The 15,724-nt window shown below is 37.7% G+C and overlaps 1 protein-coding gene across 1 annotated transcript in view; it reads right to left on the reverse strand.

Moving 5' to 3' along the window:
* The window catches only part of MEI4 (meiotic double-stranded break formation protein 4), a 239,459-nt gene that overhangs the window by 164,167 nt on the left and 59,568 nt on the right, over window positions 1-15,724 (reverse strand). Inside the window, exon 3 of the mRNA XM_059177240.1 lies at window positions 11,012-11,547. Within this exon, the coding sequence (XP_059033223.1) occupies window positions 11,012-11,547 (536 nt within the window). The remainder of the gene's footprint in view (window positions 1-11,011; window positions 11,548-15,724) is intronic.

Raw genomic sequence — 15,724 nt, forward strand, 5'->3', positions numbered from 1 at the left:
CAAATTGGCCATCTAGTTTTCTTTCTTTGCTGTCACATTTTCTGTTTTCTCTACTTTCTGGAAGATTTTCCTGCCTAAGCTTCTAAACCTTCATTTATGTTTTCATTTTCATATTTGAAATTTTAGAATAGTATTTTTTATTCCCCAAATGTTTTATTTTATTTATTTTAAAGATTTTATTTATTTATTTGATAGACAGAGATCACAAGTGGGCAGAGGCAGGCAGAGAGAGAAGGAGGGGAAGCAGGCTCCCTGCTGAGCAGAAAGCCCCATGCAGGGCTTGATACCAGGACCCTGAGATCATGACCTGAACCCACTGAGCTACCCAGGTGCCCCAAATGTTTTATTTTAAAGCACTATTTTATTTTGTCACAGTTGCAAAATATGCTCTTATCTTCTCGAGAATATTTATATGTGTGTAAATATTCATATATATACGTGTGTGTGTGTGTGTGTGTGTGTGTGTACACAAAATGCACTGACTCCTCTGATTAAAAATGCAGAGACTGAGTGGGCTGCTGGGTTGATTTAACCTGGTTCTGGCTCAGATTTGCTGTAATTCTCTAGGCTTTATTCTCCTTCATATTTGTCCTTCAGATGGCAGCAAGTTCTAGCTTTACACCTTTACAAGACCATAGCCAGAGGAAAAGATTGAGAATTGCCTTTAGGGAATCTCCCAGAAAATGAGGGAAAACTTTTCCAGAAGCCCAGAGGAAGCCTCTCCTGGTGCCATTGGTCTGAAATGCTTAGGAGGCTATTCCTGGCATGGATGATGAGATTCGAATTATCCTTAGACCCAGGGGTTATGGGGGTAGATGCGTGACCTGTGTGGAGAAAGTGATAGGCATTTTATTTTTTTTTCCAAAAGGGATAGCTATTTTAATAAAATCAAAGGGTAAGAGTGGAAAAAATCAATGCTGTGTAAATGTGGTAGGCTGAAAAAATGGTCCCCAGAAGACATCCACATCAAATCCTGGGGAACCTATGAATGTCACCATCTTTCTTAGAAAAAGGGTCTCTGCAGAGGTCATTAGGATAAGGATCTTGAAATCAAGACCTAGTCCTGGGTTGTTTACATAGTCTCTAAGTGCCCTCTTCTATATCCTTAGAAGACAGAGCCAGAGGGAGATGAGACACAAGTAGGAAAGGGAGTGGGAGGAAGAAACAGATGCGGCCACCAGAAGCTGTAAGAGACAAGGAACCTTCTCCCCTAGCATCTCTGGAGGAGTGTGGCCAAGTCAACATCTTTACTGTGAAGGTGGCCACTAGAGCATAAGTTTCTGTTGTTTTAAAAGCAATCAAATTTGTGGTACTTTGTTTCAGCAGCCCTCTGAAATTAATACAGCAGGCAACCTACAGATCCACTGCACTCTGTATTTTTCTATGTATTATGCAGTTCTCTGTCCTTCACTCTCTCAACCTGAGCACATTGCCTTCCTCCAAGAAATTGCTCAGATACATCCTGTCTCAGCAATACACGATGGTCACTTTCTTGAAAGTCCTTACTCTAAACTCCCACTCTTTCTATTTTAAAGCCACGTCCTCCATGAAAACTTCCAACTCTCACCAATCTACATTAGGTCTCTTTTATTCTCCCCTATTGTACCCTGGTCATTTCTATGTTTGTACCTGTTATGTCAGTTTACATTACCTGCTCATTTATTCAATGGCCATCTAGATTGTTAGTTCCCATTGGTAGGGACTCATCTTATTCATCTACCAGACTATATACAGCGTCTATGACAGTACCCAGCACATGAGAGGAGTCCCATGTTTCCTTTTAGAGACCTAGCCCTGGAAAAGTACCATGGAAAAAACAAGTAAGTGGGTTAATGGTTAATCTTTGTATGCTCAAAATGTTCTGCTTTAAAACCATTATATCTATAAATAAAAGGCAATTTCATGTTCTCAGAAATGTTTGATTTTTCCAGGTCTCACATCTGATAGCTATGATTTAAGTTTTCCCAACTCTTATAACTATTGATAACTATGGGCAGAGAGGGGAGGGGGTTATTCTAAGCAGATTCTGAACTCAATGGAAAAATTGAACTAAAAAATGATAGCTTCAAAATCCCATTTATAAAGCTTCTAGAAAATTTAAAATGTCTTTCAAAATATTGTTAAAGCAGAGAGGAAAACATTTTTATTTTTATGTAGACACAAGTAAAACCATTGTTTATATTCAATTAGAAACTAGATTCTATTTGCAATTATAAAGTTTTCAAGAGATTTGTTATTTATAGCCAATAAAGAAAACAAGGAACAGGTGATCCTATAATGTCATACACAGCAGTACTTTCTTTTCCTTTTATGCTTTCCGTAAACATAAATCTCTGCACAAAATAAAATGCAGTAACTTACCCAAGCAAACTCTAAATAGTCTCATAAAATCATGAGAAATATTGGTAAGGCCTTTGATCTTTATATTTTTTTAACCCATAAATGGAAGTCAAGTTATTCTTTTGCATTTGGGACAAAAGTATATGGAAATTCTTTTGGTTAAGATGGAAATGAAATGTAGTAGAATGAGGGAAGAATTTGCAGTCATGCACATAGGTTTGTGACCCTGGTCTTCCAATGGCTGGTTAATTAAGTACTTTCAGTGAGTCCTTTAACCTGCCTGCCCTCAATTTTTTCATCTATAAACTAAAGGTAGCAATAACAACTATGACATAGAGTTGTTGTCAGAACCAGTAATAAACTCTGGGTGAAAGTGCTTTACAAACTATAAAGTATAATATGAAGGTAGACCGCTGTTGATGATCTCAGGAGAGATTTTGGAATGTTGAGTATACCTTGAAAGTAAGCTGAACCGGGTTCAGCTCTGCCTATTCCTCCTTCCTCTGTATATTCCCTGAAAGTCAAACACTGTTCTCAAAATCCAAAGAATGTTTGATTTATACACTGATACAGTGCCCAAAATAACTATTAAGATCTGAGTTTATGATACAACTTGTTTCAGTAAATGGTCATTAAATTAAAGTACAACTGCAGGATTACTAGCCTAGATTTTTTTTTTTTTTTTTTAGTTTAAATACGGCACTGCACAAAGATTAAATGGAGCATGGAGCTTTAACCTTCAATTTCACTTTTATTTCCCCAGGACTATCCTAAAACAAAACACACTGTGAGTAGCCTTAAAAATCCTTGAGGCAAACTGCAAGAAACTGATAAGCACTTATGACAAAAACAAAAGCAGCAGAACATAAGGATCTTTGGAAAAGTCAGCATAGGAGCAAAAGCCAATGTCAGTACTAAAATGATGTCCTAACTCACAGCAGAGAAATCGATAACAAATGTTGCTACCTAAACAGAATTAAATTAAAAGTTAATATGTTCTACTGGTTGATATAATTATGGCATGAATGAGCTTTAAAATACAACTAAAAGGTACACACTGGTGAAACAAGACGTTTGATTCCATGAACTGTATTTTCAGATTTACTGCTATGCTTCCTGGAGGCCACATCACTGGTGAGCTGAGGAAAATGGCAGTCTAAGAAGCATGTGTCAACTACAAAATCCTACAAAAATCAATGGCAAGATGAGAGATGCAAGCCAACGCAGCTCTACCGGAAGGGACTAGTGCAAAGGGTAGGTGAAACCATGACACTCAAGTAGTTAACATTTGAATGTTCTATAATTAACACGGAAAGAAAAAACGTCCAGGATGCCTACTCAGCAAATCAGTCAGTGGGAAGCTGTGAGTGTGGATGGATAGTTAGTGACATTCCAAGATGATAGCAGCTCCCTGGTACACAGAAGTGCTGCAGGAATGCTACTAGATTGCCAGTAAGAGCTGCTGCTAAGGAAGGTTCTATGCACAAAAATTTGACCAAAAGTCAGAAGATGGTATTTAAAGATATAGGCACAAATGAACTGTAATTGTTGTTTACTTAAATAGAAGAAAAGGTAAGGGAATCTTCCAGAAAAAAAATAAATAAATAAAAAGAATAAATGTTACCAGAAAAGAGGAAAAAAAAATTGGGAGATCAGACTAAGAGGTATTCTAGAAAAAGGAAAGAGAGAAGATACAAATATGCAAGATAAACAAAATAAAAAATTCAGAACCAAAGGATGAAATCCCAGACTCCAGAACCTACCAAGCATTCAAGAAAAGGAATTTTAAAATCCCCACATCCAGGTACACCATCCTGTAGCTACAAAAAAATGGGAGTAAGAGAGACGCTAAATGCTTCTGGAGGTACAGGAAGGTGGAGACTAAATCACATTCAAGGAATTAAAACCACAATTACACTGGAATCTAGAAGTTAGTAAAAAAAAGTCTTAAGATAAAATGGAAAAATGATTTCCAACCTGGAAATCTATCCTAATCCATCAATAAAGTTTAGAGATGGAGCATTTTAAGTAAATAAATATTTTAAAAGTTTATAACCCAAAAACCCATTCTAAGTTAGCTCATAAAGAATATGCATCACCAAATGAAGTCATAAACCAAGAAAAGGAATATATGAAATCCACGGACTATGAGATAGGACACAAGAAAACATCCGAGGGAATTCCAAGGTGGTGATGACAGGAGAAGGAGTCCCTGGAGGAACGCAGAGTAACAGACACAGGGAGCAGGAGCCCAGACTACAGCAGGAAGACAGAGGGCTTCAGGAGGGGTCTCTTTGAAAAAGGATGGAACTGATAAATGGTTTAATTTGTCTGGCCACCCTGAGAGAATGTTTACAACCATCACAGTGATTATAAGAAGAATCAATTATGGGTACATAGAAAACTAAGCAGATAGGGGAAAAAAAAAGTAATTCTGAAAAATTATCTTTAGAAAAAAATGTTGTACAAGAAGGAAATGAAATCACTGTGTGTTACAGGTTTCCATGATAAGAAAATTAGTTACAGTAGTATAAATATATAACATTTATTTAACTAAAACTTACGGTAAAACCTATGTTTGGAGAGTAGGTAGAGGAGGGCAGCTACATAAGACATCAATTTTTATCTCCCATGATACAAAGTGAACAGGTAAAAAGGAAAATAATCGGATGCCTGGCTGGCTCAACTGCAGAGTCCAACACTTGATCTCAGGGTTGAGTCTGAGCCCCACATTGGTATAGAGTCTACCGAAAATAAAAATTTAAATAAATAAAAAATAAAGAAAGCATGGACTCTGAGAAATAGCAGTGTAAGCATTTTATTTAAAAACACAGGAAGTGGTGATACAACATGGAGGCTTAAGTGGGTAGAAGAAGAATAAATGAAACAAGATGGGATTGGGAGGGAGACAAACCATAAGTGACTCTTAATCTCACAAAACAAACTGAGGGTTGCCGGGGGGAGGGGGTTTGGGAGAAGGGGTTGGGATTATGGACATTGGGGATGGCATGTGATTTGGTGAGTGCTGTGAAGTGTGTAAACCTGGTGATTCACAGACCTGTACCCCTGGGGATAAAAATATATGTTTATAAAAAATTAAAAAAAAAAAATTAAAAAAAAAAAAAAAAGTTAACAGACCTCCTTAAAAAAAAAAAAATAAAAAAAAAATAAATAAAATAAAATAAATAAAATCTGGGTATACTACTTACACATAGTTTTTAACATATGACCAATGAAAGCATAATAATCTCACTGGGTTATAAGTGTTTTACTATAGAAGTATATGTCTATAAATTAACTCTGTTTTTTTTTTCTTTTTTCCTAAAATGAAAGTAAATAAAGACTAATTCAAATGTTAAAAAAAAAAAATAAATTAAAAAAAAAATAAAAACACAGGTGTAAATGATGGCAGAACGGAGTCAAGGTCTGGTAGTGCTGTTCTCTGAGGGGTGGTACTAAGGAGCTGGTGTGCAGCAGAGTTAGCTCTTTGTTGTTGTAAGTAGGAGTATTATTTGACTTTTAAGAATACATGCACAGGCTTACACTTCTGGGAAGTGAACTTAACTGATCTCTAGTACTCTCATTAAGTACAACTAAAAATCCCCGGCATTATCTATAAATCAAACCTAAGAAGACTGACAGGCAGACCAGCTATGGACCTGAAGACAAAGAAAGGACAAAGTGGTTAGTTCCCTCATTTTCCTTTTGCCTCATATATCCCAGATTTGGAGTTTAAAAAGCCAAAAACCTAGAAGTGCCAATGGGGATGGACAGAACAAAAAATAACAATATAAACCAAAGGAAAGAAAAGAGGCAGCCTAGAAAGGTGGAAAGCCTTCAGAGATAACCTCCAAACAAAGAGCCAAACACCACAGAAAAAAACTGTGCCTCCCCCACCCACATAAGCAAAGGCCAAGTGGGAGCCCACCCTCACCAGGCTATAAGGAGACACTGCTAGGCACCATGTTGAGCCCTGAGGATCTAAATTGCGTAAGGCATGGCATATAGCCACAAATACAGATTCTAGTGGAGGAGAAAAACAAGTCAGTAGCTACTATACAGTGATATGTGCACTGCGGTGAATTTATGTGAGGGATATTTAATCGCTAAAAGGAAGAGAAAATGGAAGCAGCGTGGGAGGGAAGGCTTCTTTGAGGAGCTAATCCTAGAGCTAGTTTGCAAGGATAGGTAGAACAAGCCCCATGGAAGAAGGGTGTCCTGGGCTAAGGGACTGACAGGTAGTAGGAAGAGAATAGAAAGTACTTGAAACTACAAATAATTCTGTCTGACTGGAGTGAAGAGTGGTTAAGCATGTGTGCAATCCTGCCGGCCAGCCTGCCTCCCTCCCTGCCCCTCTCCATTCTTTATGCTTCTCTCTCACACTCTTTTTCTTTCTTTTTTAATTCTAGTGTAGCTGACAGTGTCACATTAATTTCAGGTGCACAATATAGTAATTTGACAATTCCATACATTCTCAATGTCCACCAAGAGAAGGTGTGCTTTTTTATCAGTCCCTGAGGAGCCCCTGAAGGATCTTTGGCATTTTTTTTTAAGGGTTATTTTTTTTTTTAAGATAATCTCTGATTTTGTGCTATCTTTGTCATTTTTTTTAAAGATTTTATTTATTTATTTGACAGACAGAGATCACAAGTAGGCAGAGAGGCAGGCAGAGAGAGAGGAGGAAGCAGACACCCTGCTGAGCAGAGAATGAGATGCAGGGCTTGATCCCAGGACCCTGGGATCATGACTTGAGGGAAAGGCAGAGGCTTTAACCCACTAAGCCACCCAGGCGCCCCAATCTTTGTCATTTTTTAAGTATCACTCCGACAATGGTGAGGAAGATGGGTTAGAGGAAGATCAGATGAGTCAGGAATCTAAAAAGAAGTTACTACAGAAATCCAGACAGGAAGGGATGAACATATAGACCACAGCAGGGGGGATTATACAAGCAATACCTGCCTATATCCTAGAATCTGGCTCAGTTTTACCAAATTTGAGGGTTTTGAGAAGAGAGAATAAAGAGGGAAAGCAGTGCCACATTCAACTCTAATATGAGGTGCTAGTGTTCCCACTGCTAATTAGCTTGGTGGCCTTGGGCAAATCCCTCTGATCCTCATTTTTCTTATCTAACAAATGGCAACCATGACTACCTCACAGAGTTGTTGTATAGGTATATAATGATATAATGGATGTGAAAACACTAAAAAATATTAAACATAGTGTTTCATTTCCTACTGCTGCTATATCAAACTACCACAGTCTTAGTGGCTTAATGCAATACAATCTTTTTCAGTCACATTTTTAGACATCAGGAGTCTGAAGTGGGTCTTACTGGGCCGAAATGAAGGTATTGCCAGGCCTCCATTCCTCATGGAGCCTCTTGAGAAGAATCGATTTCCATGTCTTTTCCAATCTGCATGTGTTGGCTCTTGGTCCCTTTCTCCATCTTTAATGCCAGGATCTTCCAATTTTTCGACACTGACTCTCCTGCCTCCCGCTTTCCCTTACCCTTGTGAGTATGCGGCCCATGGGGATATCCAGGCTAATCTCCTCATACCAAGTTCAGCAACCTTAATTCTCCACCCCATCTCATCATGTAACATAAAATATTCACAAATTCCAAGGGTTAGGATGTGGACATCTTTACCAGAGACAATCATTTGGCCTAACATACATACAAAAGATTCTAAGTTAATATTTACTTGGCAGTCAATTTTTTTTTCAGTTTCATAACTAATATGTCCAAGAGTTGTTACATCAAAAACTAATGATGTAGTATGGTGAATAATATAACATAATAAAAAAGTTATTTTATGGTTAAAAAAAATAAGAAATTGAAGAGAAATTTTTCTAACTCACTAGAATAAATACCTCAAAGTATTTTTAGGCATCGAGGCATTAAATACCTCAAAGGCAAACACTCCTGACCCCAAGGCAAGTACAAAGGTGAAAGAGGAAGCATGCCACACCAGGGCCCATAAGTAGAGGACAAGTCAAGTCAAGACTGCTTCCCAGGACACCTTAGAGCAAGCCTAGTGCAGACATCTGTAAGCCATCTGGTTTCAAGACATGTATCTTCTCTCCCTGTCCAATGTGTCTTTGTGGATTATACCTTCTAGTCCCACACTAATGACTATCCTAAAAATATGATGTAGATATAACACTAAGATAACAATTCCTAAAGATCTGTTACTGAATAAAAATAGCATATATTATAGCACAAAACAGCACAAAAATAAATAGAATTTATCCAAATCTGAAAAATCACAAATCATACATATGTTTTCCACAAACTTAATGTTTCCCCCGAACTTAATCATTTCAACCAAGCTACAATTAGAGAATATTTCAAAAACAATTTTCACAGTGTTTCATTTCAACCTCTTATCTCCTGAATATATACAACCCTGACATAACTGACATTCACAAGAATAACCTCAAGATTTTGAAAGATGCCAACTTCTCATTGATTATTAAAGAAAAACAAAGCTATAGCTGAATAAATTTACTACTAAATGTATTGAGAACACATAAAAGATATATTTTTTATTTAAAACCTGGCTATAGATCAACTAAAAACACATGAAATCCCTCCATCAGACTATCAAAGTATTCATACCACAACTTTTCCTATCACATTGCACAAACATAACTTTCCTTTAACAAAATCAATAGCAGGGCTCGAGTTTCTAAGCAATATAAATTAAACACTTCCAATTGTGGAAATAAGGTTTTTCCAAAGAGCAATTTTTTCTAAACCTTGGCATTTTGTATTAATCAATCAAAAATAGTATCAATAAAAAATGCAATAGAAGCTAGCCTATATTTCACATCAGAATATACTCTTTTTTGAAACTAAATAAAGAAAGACAAAAAAGCATTTATAAGGAGCAATCAGTCATTTTTTTCTAATAAAGAACTTTTATGAACATATCTGGAAGACGATGATGACAGTAATAATGACAAAAGCTGAAATGATTTAATCTAAGAAGCTTCTACTGGCAAGAAAAAAAAAAAAAAACAAGAGAGAATGTTATTAAAACTTATTTATGAGTCATCATCCTAATTGTAAACACAGTGAGCAATTTTAGGATTCTACTTTCTCTACCTGTAGCAATTATATTTCCAAAAAAGACCAAAGCCATTCATTCACTCATTCCCCCACTCCTGACCCAACTATCCAACAACAGCTTGCACCCCGACAAATGGTACAGAAAATATACTGCATGTCCCATACATGTCCCCTGGCTTCTTGTGAGTATTCTAATCCTTAAGTGAAAGACTAGACTGGAAAAAATGCATGCATCATGTGTTAACTGATAAAGAATATAAATGCCAGTATCTGGAAAGTTCTAAGTCAATATAAAACCTGTTTAAAGTAGTTTTAAGATAAAGCAAAAATATGCAAAAAAATTAAGAAATATTAAATATGACATTTATTAATGGTGAAGAAACAGATTGGATACCTCAGATACTACTATGAAAAATCTGATATTTAATTCCTGACTGACCATATCAGGTAGAAAAAAAATTTCAGTTTGCCAGACAGAAAAGTCACCTTTCATGAATGCCAAAACCTTAATTGTTAAGTTTTCTACATGTTAACAGAGAACAGATGCATGTGCAATAAGTAAGGCTATTAGTTCAAATTTTGTTAGAGTTTTAAAAATTCAGGAAAAGCCTCCATTGGACAAAATTCAGATAATGGCACTGAGGACAAACACCAGCCCATGATGTATCAAAAGAAACAAGATCGAACAACTTTTTGCCTATAGTGAAGTACAGCTGGTAAGTCAGTTAGACCTTTTAGTCTCCTCTGTGATATTTTAAGTAGTCAGTTAGAAGGATTAAAATGTGAATGCATTTGGAATTTCCCAAAGAAGGGGTTGGAGCCTAAGAATGATAGGAAGTAATACCAAAAAAAAATTAAATTAAATTAAATTAAATTAAAAAATCCCTTATGTCTCAAGAGCCAAACAAAAAAGCAACTGTCAGGTTACCTCAATGTCACTTGTTAAAAAAGAATCCCTGAGTCAACCTTACTAAGCCACATTAAATAAGGAAGGAAACCAAAACAAAACAAAACATAATAAAGCCATATGTTATGGGTTCCTCAGCCAATTTACTCATTTAGAGGGTCCGTGGGGTATTATGCCACTTACACTGGAAATTCTAAAAGAAGAGAGAAATATTCTTTGACCTCCAGGCATCTGCTAGTCAATGCCAGAAAAAGAACAAATTCAGTACAGTACAGGTAATCCATCATAAGGAATTTAACACCCACTGAAGTTATAGATTGGGAAACCATTAAATGCTAGTGGTTTTTGGAAAAATATTGAGACTTTTTGATCAATGGGACATAAACATAGGCAGGGGAAAACAAAAGAAGATAAGAAATCAAGGATAATAATAAAAAGCAGGACAATAACAAGGCAAAGCAGAGAAGTACAAGCTGGAAGCACAGGTAGCTGTGTAGAGACCAGTGCGTGCTATAACGATCAGAGTCCAGAAGAGGGGACATGACAATGCGTGAGAGCCCAGATGGCTCCAAAAAGGAAGTTTAACTGGAGGCTCTGAACCAGGAGTCTAAGGCATATCAATTAACATTATCCAAACAGAATGTTCACCAAAACCACTGACATATTATTTCATAAACAGATTTAGTACTTACCCGATTTATATGGTTGCTCCTTAAAATAACTTGTAGTAGGGTTTTCTCAAATTCTTCCAACTTCTTGGAGCATTTTTTAAGAATATGATTAGATAAGTTACTATCACTGATCAGTCCAGCTAAAGTATTAACAGCTTCTTCCCAAAAGCTTGAAGAAGGAAATCTGGGGTTACGGTAAAAAGTGATCAGACCATCCAACAACTGAAAAACAGAGTCAGATACTGTGGAAAAGTCATTTTCAAAGTGGCTTAAGTCTGTTTTCAGATTCCTTGATTCTGTCACGTTCTTCAGTTCGAGTAGATGTTGCAAGAAATGCATGTGGGAAGACAGAGGATTTTCCACAGTGGCACAATGTCTTTTCACAATGGGCAGAGGTAGAAAGGACGTGGGGCTGCAGCTCTCCACAAAATGCTGGGCCATCTCTGAAGGTTCACTTCTCTGCTCATTGGATAACTCACACCCAGAATCTTCCAGCAGACTTAATGTATTTTCAGAACTTCCAGGATCCTGAGCCTGCAGCTGGGAAGATGGGTCTCCTGAAACAAAGGAAGAGAAGTGTTATCTTCCTGTAGCTAACATTTTTTCATATAAAAACTAGACAGGGGCACCTGGGTGGCTCAGTTGAATAAGCATCCAACTCTTGATTTCAGCTCAGGTCATGATCTCAGGATTATGAGATCAAGCCCTGTGTTGGGAGCCACACTGAGCCTGCAGCCTTCTTAGGATTCTTTCCATCTCCCTTTGCCCCTCCCACCCTGCTCATGCTCATTCTCCCTATCTCTCAAAAAATAAAAAATAAAAATAGAAAACCAAAACAACTAGATAGATTTTTCTAACTTAAAATACTAAATGAAGCATGCAAAAACATACTAAACACTTAAAAACGAGTAGTATAAAAAATCAAAAAGAAATTGCTTAAGCTGACTATCTCTGGTAGAAAGCAGAGGTGACTCCCCCATGTATTTTCAGGTCACTTATCTCTCATTCAGCTCTGTGTCAAGCTTGAAAGATAGAGAGGAAACCACAAGATATCTTATATCTTTGTATATTGATACTCCTCAGGGTCACACTTTGATCTTCTGTTCTGAGGAGTATCAGTATTTGAGGGCTGAGTAGAGGGGGGAAAAATGATTAAGGAGACAGAGAAGAAACAATTAAAGAGGTACAAAAGGAATAAAAATGACTGTATTATGAAAGTCAAGGAAAAAGTTTCAAGGAGACTTACACACAATAGAGAAATCCATAAAATAAAAAGCTGAGAAAAATACATTGACATTACTCATTAGAAAATCACCAGTGATTGTATCCACAGAAGCTTTGCTCAGTCAGGGTTTGGCCAGGGGGTGGAGAGGGGGGAGACAGAGGCCAGAGATCAATGGGGGTGAATGGGCAGAAAGTCAAAAAGGCCTGGCTGAGGCTTCTGAGGAGTTGGATCAGGAGAGTATAAAATGAGAGAGTAATTGCAGGCAAATGTGGCATGTCAAATTGGGAGAAATTTGAGCAATTATAGACTAGGAAGAAAAAAATAACACAGAAGCAAAAGTTGGAGAAATGAGAAAAAATGTAAAAAGCTCTGGAGAAGGCAGGGGAAGACTGGGACGAGGACCCCAGTGGATGGGTTGTGCTTAGTGATGCAGAATAATTTGCTTCCTTTAAGGCTGAAGGAAAGAGAATGAGAATGTATGGGATGTCAAAAAAAGAAAAAGAGAAAAAAAGAAAAAAATATACCCTTAGCATATAGGAAGTTAAAAGAGATCTCACCTTATAGTCATTTTTTAAAGTTAGAGATGGGGGGGTACTAGTTGATCAAAGCACCGGAAGAATGAAGAAAGGAACATCTTACATTTGTAAATCTAATTTATTGCTCTTTTGTTGCTCTATACAAATAGAAGGCAATGATGAGGCAAAATGAGAAGATCAGACTTTAATTTAGAGTTCATTCAATTAAGAAGTATCTGCCATAACCACTAGAAATGGGCAATTATGTGCTTGCTAATTATCACAACAGTATCTGTACTCCGTGTTAAGGGGATAACACAGTAAGTTCAAAAACGTGGTGGTAACCCAAACAGTGAACTATCCGCAAAGCTTTTAACCATATGGCCATTTCTACACTAAACAAGGCACACACAGCCTGCTCATTTTAAGCCAACAATTTCTTTTTCTTATGAGCAAGAATAAATGTTTGAAATGACTTCTCACTCTTCACAAAAGGAAAGGGTGGGGGATTATGTTAATTATTTAGGTAGATTATGTTTTTCTTTCATGGAATTCAAAATGGTTCTTCACTAAGAAAGTGAACACAAGTCTCAATATTTCATGAACCACCTCAACTTCCCATCAAGGTAAGCTGAACTTCATGGGTGATGATTTCAGGAAGACCTAAAATGAATTCTACAAACAACTGAACTGGGAAGCAAAAAGCTGTTTTCTTGTTTCTGCTTTTCACCGCTCACTGATGTACCTTCTGGCAAGTCACAACCACTCCATCTCATCTCCTTCATGTGCTGATTGGTACCTATTTGCAGGGAATAGTTCTACCCATGCATGTGCTCTGGGCATAGGAATACACAAACTAACCATCATTCTTTCTGGATGCTTCATTTCTGCACCCGCAGAAAAGAATGATGAGGGCATATGTTGGAGACGCCAATGTGGGAAACCACACACAGAGAGGAATGTCCTTTCAGTGCCCTAAAGGAGTGCATAAATTCTACCAGCGAGAACCACAGTGAGCTTTTATGCAACATGGCTTCAGCATTAAAAGCACTTTGTCAAAATGAATAGAACGATCTTATATTCACATTTCACTTTACAAAGCAGTTTCATCAAATAATTCAATTGTTGTTCCCAACAACCCTTGACCATGCGTTATTATTATTCTTAATTTACCGATAAGGAAGTGCAGGCTCCCCTTGATTAAGAGGTCTAAGAAAAGCCACAGAGAGAAAAGCAAAACCAATTACTCAGTTCCAAGTCCAATCATCTTCTAACCATAGCAAAGAGGCCTGTGTGTTCCTCTGCCAGGTTCTGTACATACCCCTCTGCCTCTTTAAATGAGTCTTACAGAACTCATTCTACTGAGAGTCTACTCATTTGCCTGAAAGACTTTTCTCAAAATAATCCTCGAAGCTTGACTAATAAAGCATCGTACCCAAAGGAGAAAAGAGAAAAGGAAGCCATGCTACTGAAACTTTCTGTAACTCCTGTTTTTCCAGGAGGGATGAAGGTGAAGCAGAAGTCAAATGACACTTCTCTCTTAATTTGTTTATAGGCTAAAGGGATTGAGGACTGTAATTTCTCTCTAAATCATTTGATAGGATCTAACCAACACATTTGTCCTTAGATGTAAAGAGACAGTGAAGTAAATACACACACGTCCTGATCAAGCAGAGTCCAGCACATTTTAAGTGCTCAGAGATAATAGCTATTGTTATTAAATGATAAAAGATACCAAGAATCTAAATTATGCTAAAGTATGACATCACATATAAAAGTGCATAGAATAAGATACCAGTTAGGACTACATAACCTGTCCAAACTATTCTACAGTCCCTCTCATACTCTGGATCTCATAGACTTTCAGTTCCATTTTACTAAGACCTTGTCTCTTTCATCTTCTTTAAGTTGTTAAATTCCATCTCCATCCCACTTCCATTTAAGAGTGGATCTCAAGCATGCTCAACAAAATAGAGCTGTGCCCACCTACTACACATCCTACCCTAGAAAGGCCCACCCCTGAATCAAATGTATTTTCTGCTGCCTCCACCCCCAGATTTTCACATCCACATCAAATCTTTTTTTTTTAAAGATATAATTTATTTTCTTGACAGAGATCACAAATAGGCAGAGAGGCAGGCAGAGAGAGAGGGAGGAGGAAGCAGTCTCCCTGCTTAGCAGAGAGCCCAATGGGGGGGCTCGATCCCAGGACCCTGGGATCATGACCTGAGCCAAAGGCAGAGACTTTAACCCACTGAGCCACCCAGGCGCCCCACATCCACATCAAATCTTAATGCCTTTTGTCATCTATTTCTACAGTCTTTACATTACTTATGTAAGTAGACCTAGAGAACCAACTGTCTAAAAGGCATCTTTTTCTGTATACCTGGAAAATCCCATGAACTTTCTGTTTATAAAGTGTACAAATCATCTTCATTCACTGCACACATAAACATACAATTCTTGTTTGTACTGCATACCACCAACTTCAGCCCATATCAAGACTATTCTCAAGTCACCCGGTCCAGGGGAGGGATCGCCTTGGCAACTTGCTTCACCTTCCACATACAGCAAAATGCCATGTTATGCTGATTCCACCTTCCAGAGCTGCATTAGTCAGGACTCTCCAGAGAAATGGAACCACTAGGATTTATAGACGAGAGAGTGGGTGAAAAGAGTTTTACCCTAAGGCAATGGCTCATGTAATTAGGAGGCTAAGAAATCCCAAGATCTACAGTCAGCCAGCTGGAGACCTAGGAGAGCAATGGTGTTACATAGTTCCAGTGCAACTACAAAGGCCTACAAAGGAAAGCTGACAGTGTTAGTTCCAGTCTGAAAGCCAGCAGGCTTGAGCCCCAAGAAGAGCCAATGTTTCAGGTCGAGTTCAAAGGCAGGAAAAGACCAATGCCCCGGCTCAAAGGCAGTCAGGAAAAAGGAATTCACTCTTCACTCTTACTCAGCCTTTTTGTTCTCTTGAGTTCAACTGATTGGATG

This window comes from Mustela lutreola, chromosome 6 (assembly GCF_030435805.1).
Source record: "Mustela lutreola isolate mMusLut2 chromosome 6, mMusLut2.pri, whole genome shotgun sequence".
Taxonomy (NCBI): Eukaryota; Metazoa; Chordata; class Mammalia; order Carnivora; family Mustelidae; genus Mustela; species Mustela lutreola.